The 22832-nt window shown below is 44.4% G+C and overlaps 2 protein-coding genes across 3 annotated transcripts; both read right to left on the reverse strand.

Annotated features, from left to right (window-relative positions):
- Positions 1–374: 374 nt before the first annotated feature.
- lpcat1 (lysophosphatidylcholine acyltransferase 1) lies at positions 375–18140 on the reverse strand. 2 transcript variants are annotated; one of them, XM_086171589.1, is made up of 14 exons: positions 17887–18140; positions 11687–11826; positions 10311–10525; positions 9851–9963; positions 9571–9631; positions 6067–6125; positions 3967–4001; positions 3815–3869; positions 3654–3736; positions 3437–3562; positions 1963–2116; positions 1256–1354; positions 1032–1173; positions 375–936 (listed from the first exon to the last, which is right to left on the reverse strand). In XM_086171589.1, exons 1-14 carry the CDS (start codon positions 17971–17973, stop codon positions 809–811), a joined length of 1497 nt encoding a protein of 498 aa, XP_086027715.1. In that variant the 5' UTR covers positions 17974–18140; the 3' UTR covers positions 375–808. The 2 variants fall into 2 exon arrangements, with proteins under 2 accessions (XP_086027715.1, XP_086027716.1); XM_086171590.1 differs by having other exon boundaries at positions 9851–9987; positions 17887–18112.
- Positions 18141–20874: 2734 nt separating this feature from the next.
- On the reverse strand, positions 20875–22722 carry mrpl36 (mitochondrial ribosomal protein L36). The gene is made up of 2 exons (XM_086171569.1): positions 22596–22722; positions 20875–21371 (listed from the first exon to the last, which is right to left on the reverse strand). The coding sequence occupies exon 2, from the start codon at positions 21348–21350 to the stop codon at positions 20967–20969; it is 384 nt and encodes a 127-aa protein (XP_086027695.1). The 5' UTR covers positions 21351–21371; positions 22596–22722; the 3' UTR covers positions 20875–20966.
- Positions 22723–22832: the final 110 nt, after the last annotated feature.

A 22832-nucleotide genomic window follows, 5' to 3' on the forward strand; every position in this document is an offset into this window, starting at 1 on the left:
AATTATCTAATGAGAGTCTATGTTAAACACACATCCGCGGCGTCATCCTCATTAGCGCTGCCGTACGAAAACCCGGAAAACCCAACAGAAGGAGGGGGGGGAGACTAAATTTGGGCAGGGCAACCGAGCTATTATATTTTAATAGCGGTTACGCTGCGAGCTGTCCGGACAGCGCTCGTCACGCTGAGCCCTCCAATCACCCGAAATGTTTGTTTTTCATCGGGTTTCCGGATATCCGCGGCGGCGAGACAGAGTGAGTCTGCCGGACGTCGCCGTTTCATTTGCATATTTTTCCGAAGCCTTCTTTTTTTTGTTGGTTTTACCTGAAATTACAGTTTCTTCTGTACTGTATGCACCTGGAGCAACAGGAAGGAGGGGGGGGGGGGGGCTAGTGTCCACTTGCCTGAGATCAACCACACTGACAGTCTTTAAAAAAAAAAAAGAAAATTGGCAAATGATTAAAAATAAAAAAGAAAAAAAGAAAAAAAATCTCATTTCATTAGATAATTAAATATCAGCGCTCTACTTATGAGGAAATAATCTCAAATAAATATCTGCAGCATATTTAAAAAAGAAAAAAAAAAAAGGTTCTCTTGTAGGAATAAAGTTTAAAAAAAAAAACGGTGGAGAAGACATTCTGCTTCCTTCATCTCTGCCGCACCTCCAGTCAAATCCAATCAGACGTCCTCGCCGCGTCGTTCCGGTTCCTCCCTTTCTCCCCTCGCTGGACTCAAAGGCACGCGTTGGCAGGCCGGCCGCGATGACAGGCAAGGCCAGAGAGCGGGAGGCGGGGGTTCTCGCGGCCGCCTCACTCGTCTTTGTCGTGACTCTGACCGTTGCAGCCCGCTGGACGGCAAAATCCGCGCGGGTGCGACTGGAAGCTGAGGTAGTCCGTGACAAAGCGCGGATGCCGCTCGATGAAGTGGCGGAGCTCCTCTGCCGGGGGAAAGAAGGGGAGGACAAACAGAGGCGCGTCACACGAGGGAAGGGTTTAGCGTGTCGGGAAAGAACTACAAATGCCGGGTTCCTACCGTGTGCGACCGTTTCGGCGTCCGGTCTGCCCAACGCCAAGAACAGCCGCGACAGCTCCACGTCTTTGACCCCGAGCATGATTTCCAAGATGGTGGCGAGGTCCTGCTCCTGCACATCCCCGGCGTCCTCGCTTTCATACATCTGCGAGGGGAAAGGCGTCCTTAGGTCCGCGAGTCGGCGTTCGGAGGGGAAGCCGAGCGGATTGGGCGGCGGGCGATCCTACCTCGAAGGCCAGCCGGAGGGTCTCCATGGACTTCGATGGTCGGCAAACAGTGGAGAGAGCGATGACGTAGTGCCTGATGTCTATCTGGCCGTCGCCATGCTGGGGGGAAAATAACAATAACATTCTTCAATCGGAAGAGAAAAAGCTTTCAAAGGACTTATATGGACCATATGGATGCGAAATTATCTTTAAGGTAAAAAAAAAAAAAAAAAAAAAAAAAAAAAGCACGCCATGTTATTTCCTGCAAAGCGTTGTTTCTGAATATGAACTTTAGTCCTGGCTGCAGTTTCTCCACAAGAGGGAGCTGCAGCCGCGCTACCACGCATGGTATTTCTGGAATCTGTGTCATAGCTGAAAATATTTCTGGCATTGAAAATATCTCTTGCACCCATCATGCCTTGATGTTTGGAAGATAAAAAAAAATAACTCTATGCTATTTAAAACATTAAGATTCCCTTCAGTTTTTGTTACATTTTACTGGAGCCTTTAAAAAAACCAGGAGTCGCATTGAATCATTGGACTGTATTTTAAACATCAGCGTTTTATATTGCAACTGTTTTGCATGAAAACAAGCAAACTTCTCAAGTCTTGTAGCTGATGTTTAACATTAATCACCAACTGGCAGGAAGTAAAGATTGGGTAAGATAAGAATCGCCTAAATGGCGGCTGGCTCTGCTCCCTCCGCGATCTGCGCTTCAGTGACGTACCTGTCTGAAGAGGCCGTGGACCTGCGTGAGCGTTTCCGTCACCGGACGGTTGACAAACTGGGCGAAACCGTCCAGACGGAGCCGGTCTCCGTGCAGCTTCCGGGCTCTGCTGGCCAGCTCCTCCAGGGCCCGCTCGCCGGTCGCCGCCCGCAGCCTGAGCAAACACAGAGGAGTGGTCACGGACCCGTGCGCGCTCACTACTCGGCAAATGCGGCGAGAAAAAAAAGGATTGTTGCTCTTTACGTCCTGAAGTATCTGCACGTGTTTGCATTTAGATGTCGTCTAGATTGTCAAATTCAAATCGAGCTTTTCAATGTTCGATTCAAATTTAATACATGATCAAACAGGATTACTTCTCATTTTCTTATAAACGGCAAGTCTGTTATCCTGGCGGGCCGGACACGGCCGCAGCCATCGGGCGACAGTCACGAGTTTCACCCTGAACTGGTCGCCAGCCAATCACAGGGCCACATATAGAGACACACAAGCTCACATACACACATCTCGCACATCTTTCATCTTTTATGAAATCTAATGACTTCTTTATTTAGACAATTTTTGATTGTTTGTTTTACTTTCATCCAGGTCATCAGATGAGTCTGGTTAAAAAAAAAAAAAAAATGAAAAAAATGAAATAACAAATAAAAATATGATCAGATGAGTCTGATTTAAAAAAAAAAATTGAAAATTAAAAATAATAAATAAAAATATCATCAGATGAGTCTGGTTAAAAAAATTAAAAATAAAAATAAATGATAAATAAATATGTATTCAGATGAGTTTGGTTAAAACTAAATAAATGAATAAAAATTATAAGTAAAAATATCACCAGATAAGTGTGGTTAACAAAAAAAATAAAAATAAATAAAATGATAAATAGAAATATCACCAGATATGTCTGGTTAAAATGAAAATGAAAAAAAAAATAAATAAATAAATAGAAATATCACCAGATGAGTCTGGCTAATAAATAAAAATAAATAAATATAAATAAATAAATGTGATAAATAAAAATATCATCAGATGGGTCTGGTTAAAAAAAATTAAAATAAAATAAAATAATAAATAGAAATATCACCGGATAAGTCTGGTTAAAAAAAAAAATGAAAAGAAAATAAATTGATAAATAGAAATATCAACAGATGAGTCTAGTTAATAAATAAGATAAGTACATAAATAAATAATTAAAATATCCTCTGATGAGTTTGGCTAAAAGTAAATAAATAATAATAGTAATAATAAATAAAAATATCATCATATGAGTCTGGTTAAAAAAAAAAAAAAATTGAATAAATAAATGATAAAAATATCACCAGATGAGTCTTGTTAAAAAAAAAAAAATGAAAAAAATAAAACCATAAATAATAATAGGAATGCATTTCTTCCCGGTCCCCACCGGAGGCCACTGTCGCTCCTCCATCTCCATCCCCGCCCCACGCCCTTCGGACGGGTCAGCCCGGATTCCCCAGCTCACCCCAGGCGGCACACCAGCTGATTGAACTCCAGCAGGCTGCTGTGGTCGTAGATGCGCAGCGGACCCTGAGCCAGGCTGATCTGGCGGTCGTCAAAGGACAGGTCGATGAGCGGCAGCTCCAGCGCTCTGGCGGGAGGGGGAGAACGTGTTCAACGGAATACAATAACAATAACAATAACACCAAGAGAGACAGACGTGCGCACAAAGGCATTCTTACTTGGCCATCAGCTTTCTGACGTTACCGGCAAACAAAGCGGGGTTTTCTCTCTCCTCGGCCGATGGCGTGTAAATAGGCAGGTACTAAGAAAACACGCGAGCGTTCACCGGTGAGGAGGCTGTGGCGATCCGTGACACGATACGATAAAACAGCAGCCTCACCTCTATCTCCATGTGGTTGTGAGGTTGGCACAGAGTCAGCCACAGAATCTTGAACCTGGAAGATAGAAGAGTAGAGTGTTGACGGACGTCACTGGTGTTTAACCATCCACGAGCCACGTGTCCTGAAGGGTTTTGGTGTGTGTTGCACTCACGCCCCGGGGCCCTGCCACGTCCATGTAACCGTATCCTGTCGGGGAGGAAGGAGAGAAAGGAAAGGAAGTGAGACAAACGCCGCGCCGCCATTCTGTAATCCTGAAAATTAAAAACACGTCGCTTGGCATGATTGCAAACTGTGACATACAGTTCATTTTGCGGAAGCAGCGAAGCACAAGTACTTCTTTTCAGAACTAAACTATTTCTGGGTATTATTGTTATCGTAGGGATTTTGGTCAGTTTTCTTTTCACGCATTGATTTTTTTTTCCGTTTATCCATTTGAATTTGCATCATTGTGTTTCCCGCCACAGGGTTTGTGGCCTATTTCTACTTTAACAAAGAATAGGCAGACTTTTTGGACTTCGGTCGTAACTCGTGATCAATAATCAATAATCAAATCTTTGACTAGATTAATGACATAAATGACATTCTCCATATGTGCAATAGCTCCCTTGTCTTTAGGCAATAAATGTTTTACTGTATAACAACCCCTACTTGTATATGACGACATGTAATCATATACATGTACTTGTAAATATATATGTATATACGTTTAGATTAGATTTGATTAGATTCAACTTTATTGTCATTACACATGTAAGGATAAGGAGTCAAGAAATGCAGTTAACAGACGTACAGAATGTCCAGTATTTATAGAAGAAATGCCTTTTTTTTACAGCTGGTGCAAGTAGCAATTGGATAAGATATGAGGAGAATATGTACATTACATATATTTTTAAATATTTTTATATAACTTTAACTTTATTTATTTCAATCTTTACCGTTCTTTTTATTTTATTATTTGCTATTTTATTCTTGTTTTTTTTTGTTTTTGTTTTTTTTATAAAGAGTTCTATTTTGAATCTTCCCCACTTGACTCTGTAGCAGGAGCCGCTTTCAACAAAAAGCAATTTCCCCCCGGGGGATCAATAAAGTATTACGATTCTGAACACAAACTTTCAGCCAATGAAGCAAACTTAAAAAAAAAAAAAAAAGAGTTCATTGCATGAGAAATACTACGACACAATAGAGTAGGGTTTTACACTTGGGGATGAAAACCTGAAACTGGAGCTGTGCTGTTAAGAGAAGTAGCCATTTGGGAGGCAGGTGGGGATTTTAATCGATGGCGCTATCAAGTTGCATAAAAGGGTAAGGATCGAAATAACCGGACCCGACAGCTCGAAGCCGGCATATCTTTGTTTCTGCTCTACTCGGTCGATTTTTTTACCTCGTAAGTGAGTGAGTCCCAAACTTGAACTGAAAGACAAACCGTTGAATCGACTCTCAGGGCCTGCTGAAATTAGGAGAAGTCAAGGATCGCCTGGGAGTTTAAAAGGCAACTCCGCTGGAGCTTTTTTTGCCTTTCAGAATATTCTATGCCTGCATAATGTCTCCAGTCTGACTGATATCCCAGCCCTGTACTTGATACTGAAAGCAAAATATCAGGAGATTGACAAACTTGGGATTTCTCAACTGTCAGACATCAGTTGTGAGCATTCAGACACACAAAGCTGATCCTCTCAGCTTGTTTTCAGCTCTGCTGATGTTAAAAAAAACGTCGTCGAATCCGGCCAATCAGGTTGACATCCTGTGAGGTATCATTTTACCGTAGTTCTATTTTTAAAACCTGTCCAAAAGTGCGAAAAAAAAAAAAAAAATCTGAGCACGGCAAGAGAAGACGGAAACGCTTGCTGCTAAATTGTGGCTAAATTCGGTACAGGGGAGTTGGGGGGGGGCTGACGGGCAAACTGCGACAAAAGCGGACGAGAAAAACCCAGGTAAGATAAATGAATAATTCAGGTGGCGTCGGGAGCGTGTACCACCACAGAGATGCGACACCCGTGTGTGTGTCTGTGTGTGTGAGAGAGGCGCGCGCAGAAAGAAGAGGATGGGGCGGATGAAATAACATCCGACGAGAACATGAAGTCACCGAACAAAAGGGGAACACACACATACACACACACACCAACGTGAGAGAGAAACCATGACATCATAGCTGTGTGACGGGCGGAGGCCAGCCACCTGTACGCCCGATTTCAGAGCTACGCCGGCTAAAAGAGTGAAGCGGGAAGGGCGTGGCTGGAAAAAGCGTGTTTACCAGTTTGTTTGGGTAGCGAAGCACCACCGGCTGCACCGGGAGCCCCGGGATGAAGGCACCTGAGAAAGATGGCACAGAAAACACACACACACACACACCGTTATCATCTGATCGCTTCATGGCACTGAAGAAAATGGAAAAAACAAGTACCCGAGAGCCACGACTCTTAACCTCATTTAACCTCTTAACCAACATTGTGCTTCATATTTGAAAATGCTATCCTAATTTCCGTGTGTACCGAAGCATCTTGCGACCGCTTAAGTCAGGGGCCGAAATTCAAAAGTGGGACAAAGTCGCGGGCCAACATTGATATTTATTGAAAAAAATCTTCCTCCAGATATAACAATGAACCTTTTCATAAAGACCAAAAAAAGTTTTGCTGAAAAACTAAATATGGAACAAGCATAGCTTAATACTATACAATAACTTAATATTGCACACATGCAAAATCCCGTTTACTGCCTAAGTAGCAGGGTGGCAGTATTAGCATTAGGTCGCTATGACTACTGTACACACAGGAGAGGGCGTTTACGGGTCCTGTTGTGATTTTCGTGCCAAAACACCAGAACAAAATTCTGTTATTTTTTTAAAATTAGCGATACATGCAAATAGTCATTTGGTATGGCTTTGCGGGCCAAATATAATTAACACTGCGGGCCAAATTGGCCAGAGTTTGACACCTATGGCTTAAGTGGTTGAAAATAAGTAGCGAAATATAAAAAAAATAAACTAAAAAATAAATAAAATAAATACTAAATAAATAAATAGATGGATAGATAGATAAATAAATAAATAAATTGATTAATTAATTAAATTTTAAAAATGAATAAATAAAAATAAATAAAAAAATGAAGGAGGACCCGGGAATCGAACCGAACATTTCCTCCTTGTGTGTTGAGAAAGACACTGCTCGTGGTTCATCCATGATAGATTAATAAAGAAAACAAATTTCCCCGCAAGAGATTAATAAGGTATAAATGATTATGAATGATTATTACTAAACAAATGAGAATCCGCCTCAGGAGAGCACCCTGATGCTGGATCTAAAAACATGTTTTGGAAAGGAGACGAAGGTAGTGGCCCGGAATAGCAGCCGTTAGCCAGGAAGATGGGAAAATCCCTGTTACGAGACATGGATGGATGGACGAAATCTGATATTTGGGCGCAGGAGAGCGACAAGTAGGGCACAGAAGGAGAGAATAGAGGGTATAAAGGCTGCTCGTGGATGGGGCGTTGTTTTTGTAGATATCGCTTGTTGAACAAGATGATTTTTTCTAGGTGAAAAATTGATGGGAGTTGTAATACGGAGGCGTTTTCTATTGAGCATCTGATTGAGCAAAGAATAAAAAGCCAGACATTATGGAGATATCCTGCGCAGCTGACGTGTTTTGTAGAGACGCATAAGCGTTCACCCTCTCGTCCGCAAGTCCGGGCAAGTCGAGGTCTGGAACGAAGCTCCTCCATGTTTTTGGAGAAAAATTGTGGAGAACGCGGGACCTTCCGGCTGTGAGGTGGAAGCGCAAAACCAGTAACTTAAGTCGGCAGACGGCCCCCTTGAAATTTGTAAGGCATGACAAATAATAAGCAGTATGACAAATCAGCAGGATGAAACAGTTGAAGGTGCAAGCAGAGACGCAGATATCCTGGTATAAATAGATATTGGAAAAGAGGCCTCAGAATATTGCGATATTGCTCCTTTCAACTTTTATAAATGCCTTTGGAGTAAATGATAATGAATATTTATCACTTCCCAGTGTCCCTATGTGTTGCGTGCTCTGTGAACTGCTCTGTCAGCTGTCAGATGCTGCTTCTCGCTGCCAAACTTCCCCTCTGGGATCCATGGAGTTTGGATTGTCTTATTTCAAAAAAAACCCTTTTTGAAAAACGGGACGGGGACTGGAGGTATTTATCCGCAGACGTTCATATTGCACGGACAGCAGAGGAGAAACACCCAGAAAGAAAGAGTGGCGCAACTGGCAGAGCAAGCTGGATCAACAAAACACACACACACACACACACACACACAGGCATGCAGAGCCATTTTTCTAAAACAGCATTACATTCATTTTCCGGTGAGCTATCCTAAAGGCTTGCAATCTTCCCCCTTCAAAACATTTAAAAAGTAACAAGTCGCAGGGGAACGTGTTTTTCGCCAGCTACACAGAAGCAAGTCCCCGCACCATGAGCAGTACCTGGTGCACGCACAGACGCAGACAAAAACAGGACAAAGTGTGGCCAATGGGGCTTACTAGGAATGACAGAATTACAGACTGGAAGAAAGGGGATTAGACAGAGCAGGCCGGGAACAATGGCTGACAGCATAACTTGGTTAATGCAGGATATACACACATAGAAAGAGAGACACAGGAGGTGGCTGCACTACAATAAGCACAAAAACAAGCTGCGGCCAGAGAGTGGTGTGCAACAGTTTTGTATATACGTGTGTGTGTGTGTGTGTGTCCTGATGAAACCGTACATCTGTACCTGCGCCCCGACCAACCGAGCAGAGCGGACAATCCCATGCGTTCATTACAAACAGGTACAGACGCACTAAATAAAAGATAAGTCCCGAATCCGGCTAAAAGACTTCCACGCGTTGGGTTTTGCAGAATTTACTGTGTGACTTCCCGTAAATCCTGAAAGGCTGTTTAAATTTTTGCACATGCTGCTGAAACCGAGAATAACAATGCGTGCCTCGTCAGCTTGCAGAGGGCGGCTTCATAACACAAGTTATATTTACAGTGCGGAGAGACCCTTCAAATTGAATTCATAGATCAATACTTGCATCAGGATAAACACCACCGACCTGATATAAAGATCATATTTACTGCGAGGGACGATGCATCCGCCACGTTTCATGTAGATTTCATATAGACCGTCATAATATTAACGTGTTAAAGTAACTTCGCTGAACATATAAGGCTGATGAAGTAAACTGTTATTGGGGTGAATTTCAAGATGGAGAGATGTAATAAAACCTTCGGAGCGTCTCGTTGAAGCGCCGCGGCCGTTTGCGCGCACGCTCGTGTCTCTGCCGCTTCAGTCCGACTTCAAGATTTTATTGCTTGATTTATAAATCACTTACTATATTGAAATGTGATATATGGCTGTTCTTCTGCTCACGACGCTCGCCACGGCAGCCGACGCGTGCCGAATCCAGGCGTAAAAGTCCCGCTAAAACCCGGGCAGCTGACGCCCTTTCATGTTGCTATGGATACAAGCCGGACTGATGAACAGTGGATCGACTTGAATTAAGTGTGCATTAAGTGTGCGGGTCAAATCATCAGAATCGCCTCTAAGATCACATGACGCCGCGGCTAACAGGTATATGGTCTGTATCAAAGTGGTTGCTAGTTGTTTTTGTTTTGTTTTTTTACCTTTTTGTGAAAAGATGAGTGGGAATTTTGGTTTCAAAATAATTGAAATGACCTAATGTTCGTCCACGGCACACATGAACGGCGCTACGTTTCACCCGGTTTCACCAGGAAGAGCATGAACACATACCAGCCTTGAAAGAGATGAGGCCGGACCTGTTGGTGCATGTTCCCTCCGGGAAAATCATGATCTGAAAGAAAGCAAATAGTCATTAAAATGCAAACAAATGGATCCGGCTCTCTGTGACTTTTAGTAGTTAAGGCAGGATCCTTGCGTGGAAATACTGCTTACTGTTATTTTTTTCAATTCGGTCGTGGTGGGAGCTCATTGTAAACCACGGATTCGCCACATCAGGGAAGAGAGTGCCACTTTGTGTGTGTGTGGGTGTGTGTGTGTGTATTCATATTACCTGAGGCCACTCTCCTGCAGAGCCGGCTCTCCTCTTGATCTCCTGAACAGTTTTTCTCCTGGAGTCCTGGTCCGAGCGAAACACCAGCACTGGCCTGATGTAGCTGATCAGAGCTGGAGACACCGTCCGGGAAAAGGCTATTTATTAAAACTGGATCAAATACATGCTTTTTTAATTATTGTTGTTTTATATCAACAAATAATGTCAATAGACCAATAATATCGTCAGACAAAGTCAGAACTCAACTGGATGAGCGTAATTTTCCTGCTCCAGGAGGGTTCGGACTAAAATTTGAAATATAGAAATGGATTGAAATCAAAGATTGAAAAATGAGGGGACGTTTACGGCAACGAGAGTATTTATGTTTGTTTGCATGCTGACATTTGCGAATCAGCTGAGAGCGCCATCAATCTGGTCCGGTCTAATTGCCGCTGAGGCGATGGAAAAGTGTATTACTCACTGCCCCAGACAGGAATGCTCCGACTCTCCAGCTTGGTAACGATGGAGCACATGGTCATGGTGACCGGGATGGCGTCAAAGTAGGATGAGTGCGGCGCCACGGTGAGGATGGGGACGGCTGAGGCTGCCGCCCGCTCCCCTTTCACCGTTATCCAATGGAAACCGCCGCAGAACCACATGGCCCGCATGATGACCCGCAAGCAAATGTCCACGAACCTGAGAGAGGAAGGACCAACATGAAACTCGAGGTTTTTGGAGGCAAAACCTAATTTTACACATGACATGAATAGATTGATTAATTTTACCAATTAATATTTAGTTCATTAATTAACTAATTAATTAATTAACTAATTAATATATGAAATGTATCAATATATAAAAAAAATATATTTATATTATATTTTATTTTAATATATATATATATATAAATATATATTAAAATAAAAATATATATATATATATCAAAATATATATAATTTTCATTTCAATTTTGTTTATTTTGTGGGCATTTCCAATTGATCTTTATGAATGATTTCTCTGTGAGTCTTAAGGCTGTTTCCTGAGTTTCCTGACATTTAACTGCTACGAATAGAACACTTCAGTTTATTTTCACAGGCTTTTCCAAGAGATTTCTGTGAAATTGCTGACATGTAAGAAGCGTTTTTGTTTTGTTTAATTATTATTATTGAATTAGCAAAGCAGCACTATCTGTGTCGATATTGAGGATAAACAGAATCCATGATAGTTGGAGGATGTGTAATAGATACAGAAACATTTCCCCATCCTTCTTCCTCCAGGCACTGACAGCAGCAAGACCCTGGACTTCCAACAGTGTGACGGCGCTCTACAATGTTTACTCCAGCTGCGGGAGCTCACACAGCCTTGACATATCTTCGTGTTTCTACCTGCCGCTGGCCTCGGTTTGAGCTGAAGTGCACGGCTTCGCATATTTTCATTTCAAACATATTTCGGTAAGCCTCTGAAGAAGGGCGGATTTTTTTTTGCTCGAAACGTCATGCTATAATAAATTTTTCTTTATGTAAAAATAAATTATTTTTGGAGCACTCTCGGTGTGCAGATTTTTCCGAGCCTTTATTTGGTCGATACTTTTGATCCGGCACCCGTCCCTAACTGGGTAGCGGTTGTGCATGTTTTTCTTTTTTCTCAACCTTTTTTTCCTCTTGCATATTTTCAGCGCACGCCTTTTAGCACCTCTGTGATACGGATCCCCATTTCTCCTCGCTCGTATCTTTCTGAACTCGTGCGATATCCAACCCTTTTGATATTCACTCTTCCGAAAATAAAATTTAAAAAACGATTATCCCTGTTAGACATAAGATTCTTTGACCTCCCCCCCCCACACACACACACACACACCATCTCCACCGTGACTGCGGTTCCACGGCAAAATCAGAACGTCCCAGGGATGCCGCGAAGGCGAACGGCCATGCCAGCAGCATGAGGAAGGACACCAGCAGCAGCCGCACAGGAAACACTGTGACAGACATCAGTCCGATCTGCACAAAGAGAGACAGGGCAGAGAGAAAGCGAGACAGAGCGTTCAACAACAATCCCTCGAGGTCTTACTGTACATTCCTTTGTGCCTGAAAGAAACGCGACATATCTTTCAGTGGCAGGAGGAGGAGACGCACATTCCAGTGGCTCCTTTAGGAAGCCTCCGTGCAACCCCAGCAGCCCTGGAATAAGACACTAGTGCGCCCAAATCACTCGGCAACCGCACCCCCCCCTCGTCGTCACACGCTCCTCCACAGAGCGACGGTGCAGCCACCGCTCGAAACAAATGCATGACGACGTCTCGGCGTTTGATGCGCGCTGTATTGCAGACAATATTATACCATGAAATCATTGTAGGGCTGCAAATGTACTTGTGAAAGGAAGGGGCTGAAAATGTGAGCAAAGCTGGGAAACATTTCCATTTTTCTCTTGTAAAAGGACTTACTTGTGTGTTAGAAAAAAATAAAATAAAGTTTCAAATTCGGTTAGATAATCAAATAGCCATAACGTTGGTTCCTCCACCTTCAGTGTGTGCCATAATACTGAAAGCGCCCTTTGTTATCATTCTACACACAGTTCAGAGCCCCGCTAATGTACATATGCATGGGCCATTTAATATGCTGTTTTGCAATGCAACAAGATTTATTGGCTCATATTAATTTTTTAAAGTATTCATGACATGATTTAGCCTGCAGTTTTAATGGGCGTATTAATTTCAAAGGGGCCTCCGATCAGCATTGCTTCTTTGTACTCTCAGCCTTTGCAGAATATATTTACACAGCGCAGAATATATTGTCTGGGCATATTGGGTCACTATATCCGATGAAATAATTAGAGAGTAGACAACTACTACTAATAAAGCTGGAAGAGCAAAATGATAATCCTGCAATTAACTGATTTGGGGGGAAAAATAAAATAGAAAATGTCCCGGTGGCCGGTTTCATGGCAGCTCGGCCACCATCGGCGTGCGAGTGTGTTTGAGTGGCATCCAGTTTTTTAAAAAAAAAACAAAGATACATGTAAAAATGGTACTATTGGCAACGAGTCCCCTTTCAGTCGAAAGAAGACGGTGCCGTAAAGGATCAAGAAACGAATGAAGAATCAAGAGCACCTTGAATCTGTGAGAAATGACGACGTCATTAATATATATTCAGAGGAAATGCTCTGTCAAGTGTGTTGATTCAAAAGCTTTCTGCGTGCGGCGGAAGCAAGGCGGTCTTGGTTCGTCGGTTCCTCCACGTTAGCGACGTATCCTTCCTATCGGCCGACCCTCACCTCCGGTCGAACGCGGCCGGTTCGGATCGATGAGGCTCCATAAAGCCACGGAGAGGTTGACAGAGGAGACGGATGGCCGGTCACGTCTCCTCTCCCCGGGTGAAATCCCAAAGATTGTTGTGTGTCTGTTGTGCGTCGCGGCAGACGCTGTAAATTCTGACGTCGCGAGCCCCTTCTCGTTCGATCTCTTAATCGCGTCTCAACACGCTCCCTCATCGACCTGCCCGGCGGTAATCCCTCATCCCCGGGGTTCCCATCCCTCCGGTCGGCCTTCAATCTCCTCGCAAGTCGTCCCTCGGCCGCACCTTCATTTGTCACAGGGCTCGCCTCCGCTTCCCGCTCTATCCATTTTGTCGCCGCTCCGGGGATTCATTTCTGAAACCCCCCCCTTCCTTCCTGTGCATCCCTCGCTCCTTCTGGAGGAGCCCAGGTGCACACTGCAGGCCTGTATTAATAAATAAACAGTAATGGAGGTGATTTATGATGCTCTAACGCCTCTTCCTGCCTCCCCGCCCCCCCCGAAGCCTTACGCTCAGTACGCTCATCACAGCCTAACAAATTCATCTGGGAGGATCCGCTGACATTTCCTCAGGAGGTGGCATGACAACGAGTCGAGGCGTGGGGGGATAGAGGGGAGCCGTTTCTGGTGTTTTATGGGAGAACCGGTATATCCGTCGCTGGCTAGCTATTTGAAATTTACGGAAAGGACCGGGCCTCTGTGGTGCCGCGCTTGCCTGTCAAAGAAATTTACCACAAGTGCCACAATCCTGAAAGCTAATAGGACAAAGAGCTCTTCGTTCCGCGAGCGCAGCGATACCCCCTCTCTCTCGAAAAACCTCCTCTGATCCACGCGTGATCGTTTTGCTGGTCAGGGAGAGCAGAATCGGGACCGTATAACAGTCAGCCAGCGGCGCGTTGACAGGATTTGAACATTTAAATGTGGACACATTTTTCAGGAAACTGAGGTCAAACCGTGGATGTAAAAAAAAAAAAAGGGTAAAATCCCAGTAAGTTGAGAAGCTTAATAGTTAAATCAGGAAGAATGGATATAAAAAGGTGCGAGAAAAAATGCAAAAAATTAAAACCTGTAGCCTTGAAAAAGAGACTTTCAAAAGTATGTTGAAAAGCGTTCTCCTGGAAGCAGCCGAGGCGTCTGAGCCGGTCTGGAGCCGTTCTAGAGCCGGTCTAGAGCCGGTCTAGAGCCGGGCATTCCCTCCCCTTTGCACACAAATATGTCAAGTCAGCTGCATTCTAATGTAAACACGGGCATACAACTGCGTAACACGCAAAGCAAACACTCACACATGCCGTGAGCAATGAATGTCCCTGCCGGAAACTCCGGGGCCGAGTGGAGTCACACTAAAACAAGTCAGCCTTAAAATGGATATTCCGTGATGTTTAACCTGGTGGTTTATCCAAATTAATTTCTTTTGACAATGAAGGGACGGTTAGGGGTTGGATCACTTTGCCGGTGAAAACACCTCTGTCTTCTCGCTACAAAACATACAGGACTGTCTCAGAAAATTTGAAGAAGTTCTTTATCTTCTGTAATGCAATTACAAAAACAAAAATGTCATACATTCTGGATTCATTACAAATCAACTGAAATATTGCAAGCCTTATGGCTTACATCTTAAGGAAATACTAAAATCCTATCTCAAAATATTAGAATATCATGAAAATGTAATTTTTTTTTTTTTTTAAGATAAAGAACTTTATCACAATATTCTAATTTTCTGAGACAGTCCTGCACAGCAGGTGTGGAACCGAGACACTCTTTTCCAAGTCCTGAGCGTGCCCTTGCACCTGCAGTATCCCATCCATCTGCATCAAGTTCCCACCCAATTTTTAGAGCTTGACAGCAAGTCTCCCAGGTCACGATCTTATGTCTAGCAGAGGGAAATAAGGCCTTCCGTGCGTTTTAAAAGTCGTAACTCGAGTTGCAAGTCTGCCATCATAGCGTCGTCTCAGTTGCGCATTCGTCTCGTCTTTTTTTTTTTTTTTGCACTCCAAACTAAGACGTCTTCTGATCTTGGAGTCCGAGTTCTGAAAAGCGCCCCGACTTACGGTAATTGTGCATCGACACAAACAGCGTTTTTGTCTGCAACATGGGCCAGAAAAAGCGTGCCGGATGTGACGATACTGGGAAAACCAGAACGACTTTTGCAGCTCTTTCTAGACGTGCACTCACATCCTGTTATCTACTCGTCCATTTCTAAAAACGCGCCCGGCTCCTCCGGGCAACACATAGATGCTCTGGTACCCCACAGCGAAGGATAATTGGTCTCAGTCCTCTCTCCGGTATGAGAAGCACTGGGAATCCTCCCGCTGTTTGCGGCGGCGCAAAGACGTAGCCACCGTGTCACGCAGGCCGCGGAAAGGTCAGGCGTGGAGCTGAAGCCGCTGGCCGTTCCATACATGTAATAGATTTATATACTTCTGTAAAATAAGATTTACAAACTATCGAAGAAACTATTTTTGGTCCGTCGTAAAACCAAGGAAGGAGTTTGTCACAGTCACTGGACATCACATGACGGCGATGTCCAGTATTCTGCAATGTGTGACTCGGCTGGGACGAGCGTGACGGTCTTCCAGTCCGTTTCATTTCCTACTCCCGTTGCTCTAAATATACCGCTGCTGCAGATGGCTATGTTTTCTGAAAGTCAGGATGAAATATTATTTTCCAGGAGCGCTCAGTTCCAGATGAGGAATGTGCCTATGCATGATGAAGCACTTGTCTTCTCACACAGGCCTATTAAAAACACACACCGTGTCATTTATTTTCATAGCTTTGTTGCTTTCAGCGGCTCGTAAGCGGTGTTTCCGCCGAGGGAGAGATCGTGTTTGTTTACATGTGACACGTTAGGTGTGTATGTGTGTGTGGGTGGTGCGTGCACAGATACACTTGCGCGAGGTGAAAAACACACCTCGCCTGCCACATCAGAAGCACATCGGGAGGTGGGAATCAGACACGGAAAGGCACGGCGAGCTACATTTACCGTCATCTGGTAAACGCACAACTGTTTACAATCTTCTGCGGAGCACAACGGAAAAACTCCCAAAGACACATACCAATAAAGACATTCCTGCAGAAAGACAAGAACGGAGTAAAGTGCAGACGCAGCATCGGCTCGGCCAAATTTTCTTTTTTTTTTTTTTGTTTTTTCTTCTCAAAGCCACGCCAAAACCTTTAGCTGTCTATTGTGAAATCGCGTAAAAAAGCGAGAACGCTTCAGGCATTAGCATTCACCACAATGAGGTCAATAACTCGATCCTGATGGCCCGTATGTTTTCATTGTGATAAAAGCAGGTACCTCCGGACCCCGGGGCCGTACAAAATAACGCAAAACTGTTAAAACCGACGCGCTGGAACACAGGAAGTGTTCTACAAACTCTCGTCCGTGTGAAAGCCGAAACAGCACAAGGCTTGAATGGAAAAATAGGACAAAGGAGATTGTTATACAAACTGGATGAAGCCGAGTCATTGGAAAATGGAGCGAAGGCAAAATCATATTTAACACAGGGATGTACAAAAACACGATTTGTATACCAATGGCGGCGCGTGCTCCGGCGTATGGTTTATCGACTCTGCTGTCGTATTTATTTATTTTCATTTTACCAGACCTGGATCACCGTCTAGTTGATTTTCACATGGATTTAGTGATTTTCGTTGCCATGGTTACGCAGGACTTTAACAAAAGTCACTCCACACTTGTCCAGATCCACACGCGTGTTTGATTCATCCTTTTTTTTTTTTTTTTTAATGGTTTAGGGAAAGTTTCAGCAGTCCACTGGAGAAAAGCAAGAGCAAAAAAAAAGCCAGCTATTCAACATGACTTCACTAACCGATTGATTATTGTAAAATTCAACCCGTATGTTTGAATTCCGTGTTCAACATAGGTTTAAAATCCTGCAACATTCTTGGAGGGAGTACTTGAACTCCCTCAAAGTGTCTGAGGATAAGCCATGCAGAAAAAGTCAACAAGCCGACCAAACCGCACTCCTTATTCCACAGTGAGTACACCTGACTGACTGGTACCCGTTTATACCGAGACTAGAAAGGTAAACAATCATTTGAACCATGTTAAAGAGACGCGACACGACATGTGATACACGTCACCCTCATCGCTGTCATGAAGGCATGAGGTTTTCAAACAAATACACACACACACAATGTCATGCCGATGGCTATGCAGTCAAAAACTACATGAAAATGCCTGATATTCAAATCCAGCGGATCACGATTCCAGTGTGACTTTGCAGATCCAGGAGGGGGGAGTGTGAGGCAGACCGGCTCCACAGTGGCATCGCTGGTTTGCAAAGAACACTTATCAAGGAGGCAGGCACGGAGTATATACAATAGACATTTAGTTTTGGTCATAATGACTAAAAAAAAGATGTTTTAAGAGTGCCGAATGAAAGGCCGGGATTCACAAAACCAAGAGGTTTCTCACTTTGATTCAATTTCTTGTGGATTTTTCTCTCACAAAAAACCCATTCACAACAACTGACATGTTTATTTTCTTTTTCACTCCCCCCACGCGCACGCGCACACACACACACACACACACACACACACACACACACACACACACACACACACACACACACACACACACACACCTGCTCTGAATAATGACTTGTTGATAAATGTGCGTGGGGAAACTGCCTCCACAGACAAAGCGTGGGTCGGTAACCGCTGACAATGAGATGAGGGGTAGAAAAATGAAATAAAAAAAGACATTTCCAAGTAAGGGGGAATACTCGTGGGTCGCGGCGTGTCCTACCGTGATCTTGTCCCGCAGGGTGAAGCTGGGCTTGTGGACGAAGGGGTTCGCCGGCAGGCTGGAGGGGCGGCCGCCGGCCCGCTTCATCGCTGGCGCGGAGGAGGGGAGCACGGCGGCGGGGGGCAGAGGAGCAAGCCGTGCGCCGAGCTCTTCGTCGCGGGCTGGAAGTGGTTGCGTCCCGGGCAGCCCTCCGTGGGGTCCTGGAGGAGGAAGCGGAGGAGGAGGAGGGGGAGCCGCTGTGAGACGATGCCGCCGCCCTCACACTCTCACGCCGCGGGCTGGAGAAGACGGACGGCGCGACTTCCGCTTTTCCAAGTAAAAGCCCCGGGTGGAGGGAAGAAAAAAAGAAAAAAAAAATGCTCCCGCCAGAGTTCCGACCCCGCAAGTAAAAACGTCGCGGAAGAGATTTATGAATCCGAGTGGAGCCTGTGTTTTGCGGGGGTGGACGCGTCGCATCCCGCCGTGCGGGGGAGATGGATCTGCGGCTCTTATTCTGAAGGGCGGGGAGACGCTCAGACACCCGACAGATCTGTTTCTGCACATTTATCTATGGATCATTATCAATAAACAAAACTTTAAAAAAAAAAAAAAAAGAAAAGAAAAAACATGACATGATCTTGTCCCAGCATGAAAACAAGCAGTCACTGCTGAGGAGACCAACACATTGTTTAACTTTTGATGAAGTTCAAACTCAACCTGTAGTTGACTTTGACACGTTATAGTTTTATTTGTATTTCTTATTCCCCTCCTTCTTACTATTATTTATTATTATGTTTTACTTGAAACTCTGGCACAACAATTTCCTTTGGGATAAATAAAGTTGTTCTTATTCTTAGTTTATTTTCTTATGATTTGACGTCTGCGTGTGGAAAAGCTTTGAGATGTCTTCGGCCTGCGGAAATACCGTGCCTTTTTTGAAGTTTCCGCCTATTTGATCCGCCCTTCATCGCCAGTTTCTGCTGGGTGTTTATACTGAAAATCTAGACATCAAATGGAGAAAAAAAAAAAAAAAAAGGTTGAGAAATGCAGTGTTTGCCCTCCACAAGTCACCACATCGGATTCTACAAATGCTTCAGACCCGCATTCAATGTTTGGGAGAACGTGAAGCAATTCTGCTCTCTGTCTGAAAATAAATAAATCGGTTACCAAATAGCTTTCATTGACGTCTGTGTTCATTTGAAAATAAATACCAACCCACAGTCAAACAATTCTGGTAAGTGTTTGTTGTCAAACACCCCGACCGGCCAGGTTTCACTTGCTGCCAGGTGTGCAGGGACCCAAGGTGCTGTTTGACTTTCGGGGGAATATTGAAAAAAAAGTTGCAGATATTGTAATATAAACAGATACGGATTTATTTGGGTTTAAATTTTCGAAGAGAGTGGCTTTCCACTTAAAGTTGTGCGTAGGATGAAGAGGCGTCGGTTCCCGTGTTTTCATCTTTCCGAGCGGCGCATTAGCGCCCCCGTGTGGTCAAACTAAAAAAAAACGGCGGCATTTCACTCCACGCGAGTTCCACGTCATTTGAAAGTAGTGGAGGGGCCTGCAAGGCCTTCTCTGCTGGCCTAAAAAAAAAAAAAAGAATCACAGACTGATTTTAAGTATATCCATCCATCTTCTCCCGCTTATCCAGAGTGGGGTCGCGGGGGCGGCAGCCGGAGCAGCGAGGCCCGGACCTCCCTCTCCCCCGCCACATGGTCCAGCTCCTCTGGGGGACCCCGAGGCGTTTCCAGACCAGCCTGGAGACATAGTTTCTCCAGCGTGTCCTGGGTTTGGGTCTCCCAGATGGATATGCCTGGAGGCGTCCAGGAGGCATCCTGAGCAGATCCTTGAGCCACCTCATCTGGCTCCTCTCTACGCGGAGTAGCAGCGACTCGACTCCGAGCTCCTCCTGGGTGACCTGACTTTTTATGGAGCCCTTAGGGAGAGTCCGGCCCCCCTGTGGAGGAAACTCATTTCGGCCGCTTGTTTCCGCCATGTCGGTCACTACCCACAGTTCGTGACTATAGGTGAGGGTGGGAACGTAGAATGACTGGTAAATTGAGAGCGTCGCCTTTTTGGCTCTGCTCCCTCTTCACCAAGACAGACCGGTTCAGAGTCCGCATCGCTGCAGACGCCGCACCGATCCGTCCGTCCATCTCCCGCTCCATCCTCCCCTCACTCGTGAGCAAGACCTCGAGATACTTGAACTCCTCCACCCAGGGCAGGACCTCTTCCCTGACCCGCAGTGAGTATCGTGGTCTCGGATTTGGAAGTGCCGATCCTCACCCCGGCCGCTTCACACTCGGCCGCGAACCGTCCCGGCGAGAGCTGGAGATCACGGCCTGATGAAGCCGATAGAACTGCATCATCTGCGAAAAGCAGTGACTCGATCCTGCGGACACCAAACCGGATTCCCTCGACGCCTTAGCTGAGCCTAGAAATTCTGTCCATAAAAGTTATGATTCAGTCAGATTTTAAATTGCAACCTCAAGGCCTTCGAGAAGGGTACGGTAATATCAGCGTGTCACACGCCGTTTAATTGAATAGTCAGTCTACTAGCCAGAACTAGCTGGCTGCATCTGTAGCGAGCTGCACAAACACATAGTTGTGTTGATAGAATTGCTAATTTGTCAAGAAATTGATGTGGTTGCAAATTTATTGTCAAAGCCATTTTCAAGACGGACTTTTCAAGAAAACGCTGGACAAACTTACAAAGGTCGGGCAATTCCGAATCCACCAGGCTTGTTTCGAAGAAAAAGCCATAAAAGAGTTATAGATGGGTGGATTGATGAATGGAGCGCTACTGAAGGCCTACGTGTGAAATACACAGCCCGCCACTGTTTGAAAGAAATGACCACCATGCGCTCAGTCGTCAGCTGTACAAAAACATACCGAAAAGTCATTTTAAACAGTAACAGCAATATCGACATGTTTTCATTTCCATGGAACAAGCCATGTTAATGCATTTTGGCTTGGACGGATAAAAGAGCGGGAAAGCTGAGAAATGGATTCAACAAATAGGTTTATTGATGCAACACATTTTGTTCAAGTACCCTCATCTCAATACAAGAGTTTCCCAACATCCTCATCATGACATGTTTTCAACCCTGTCTCTGCTTGTGCCTCGGATGCGTCTTGCAGAAGACGTACAAGTGCCCCCTCCGCCGAACAAAGAAACAGTCTTTGCAGCGCCTCCTCAGGGCAGACTTGGTTTTCATTCCAGCAGAGGGCTGGACGCAAGGAAGCTGCCGACACTGTCCAAAGATACTTGACGGGGATCCGCACGGGACGGCACGAGCGGGACAAGGGAGCTGAATGGAACTGCTCTTGGATGATGAAGCGAACAGTGAAAGAGGAGCTGTGTTGACGGTCCACAGGCCCCTGGAGGCACTTGATACAGGTGATGACGCAACGGCTAACCAACTGATCCGGGCAACTTGGCGTGTCAGGCTGGTACCGAGCCGCTTCAACAGGTGAGACGCCATGGTGTCGAGGCTTGATGGAATCTAAAATGAGACAACAGATAAAGTCAGCGCCAACATAACCATTTTTTACTGGTGTTGTATCAGTCTCAGGTTATGTATATTCAGTCAACGGAGCTGGACATTATTCTGGTTCACGCGAACGGGTTAAACCGGGGGTCGGCTGTCTGATGCGGCTCCCTGTGGCTTTTGAAAATAATCGATAAGTATTTCCTTAAAATGTATTTTATTTTAGTTTATTCATTTTTAAAATGTCATTTTAAATTTGAAGATTAAGGCGATCTTGTAACATCTAAATAAAATGTGTTAAAATGTTTTTGTCGCTCTAGCGTTTTTGTAAAAGGATGACAGCACAGAGAGAGGACAGTAATTTTGGTTTGCTGCCAGTGTGATAATTTATATTTGGCTTTCTTTCCTAAATAAAAGAAGGACTCAAGCAGACATTGAGTACTTTTCTTAAAAGTAACCTTCGACCAAACGTCTTTTTTACAAAGTTCAAAATGCTTTTTGCATGCAGAAATATAATTTTGTTTCCTCTGCAGTTGTTTATATATTCATATTGTCACATGCAATGTAGAAATGTGTTCCCCTGTACAGTGAAATTCCTACTTTGCTGTCTGCACTGCATTTGGAAACAGCATAAAGGCAACTAAATATATATAACATTATATGCTGTCTTAGTTCATTTTAAATTTCAAAAGGGTCTTGTGGCTCCTGGTGTCTTCACAACAGTGGGGAAACGGGTTCAAATGTCTCTTTGAGTGGTAAAGGTTAAACGTAATTTTGTAAAAAAATAAATAAAAAAAAACAGACGAGAGGAGGAGTATGAATGTCATCGGAATATGTTGGTTACGCTGTTTTCCTTTAACCATCGACAGTTTGACACATTTGAAACCACGTCTGTTTTGTTTTTTGTCTTGTCTATTCCGTTTGACAAAATACTTATATTCTATCATCAGACCGAAGCCGGGGCTTTAAAATCACTGAACAGGGGTAAAGAGCGAATTCCACTAATCTTGCATCGATCCCGAAAACACCACAAATCCTACAATATACATCGGTTTCGTGCAAAAATCCACAAAGTGGGGCGCTGCTAGGTTATGTTGAAAGACGTTACAGCCACCTTTTCAGCGGCCAGGGAAACTAGCATGACAGAGGGACCGGCTCGCAGCAATCCGGAACGTTAAAGCAGTCCGAACACTGGTCGCAAGCGTGAAATAAAAACAAACTCAAATGACGTCTACAAACCTTCCTGAAATCTTTCGAGGGTCAGAATATGCGTTGCGCCTGTAAAACGTTGTGTTTTGTTTTCACAACACAAACAAGGCTAAGCATGCCTTGCTAGGAGTGACGATCGGACTGTTTCCGGTTTGGGGCTTCATAATTTGTATCTTAGCCCCGAGTTTAGTCTTTCAGGCACAGAAAGTTTCGAAATTTACTGATAAACTTAATCTCCTCGCCCTAGCTGAGATTATTTTGGTGTAT

The sequence above is a fragment of the Fistularia commersonii genome, chromosome 24, assembly GCF_037954325.1.
Source record: "Fistularia commersonii isolate RoL2024-O1a breed Wild chromosome 24, RoL_Fcom_v1.0, whole genome shotgun sequence".
NCBI classification, from domain to species: domain Eukaryota; kingdom Metazoa; phylum Chordata; class Actinopteri; order Syngnathiformes; family Fistulariidae; genus Fistularia; species Fistularia commersonii.

Coding starts and splice junctions, on each gene's coding strand:
- lpcat1 (XM_086171590.1), bottom strand. CDS start 17,973: ATGAAGCGGGCCGGCGGCCGCCCCTCCAGCCTGCCGGCGAACCCCTTC. Junction 10,526..11,686: donor CCGCAGTCACGGTGGAGATG/GTGTGTGTGTGT, acceptor TTCCTCTCTCAG/GTTCGTGGACATTTGCTTGC. Junction 6,126..9,570: donor CCTCATCTCTTTCAAGGCTG/GTATGTGTTCAT, acceptor CATCTTTCTCAG/GTGCCTTCATCCCGGGGCTC.
- mrpl36 (XM_086171569.1), bottom strand. CDS start 21,350: ATGGCGTCTCACCTGTTGAAGCGGCTCGGTACCAGCCTGACACGCCAA.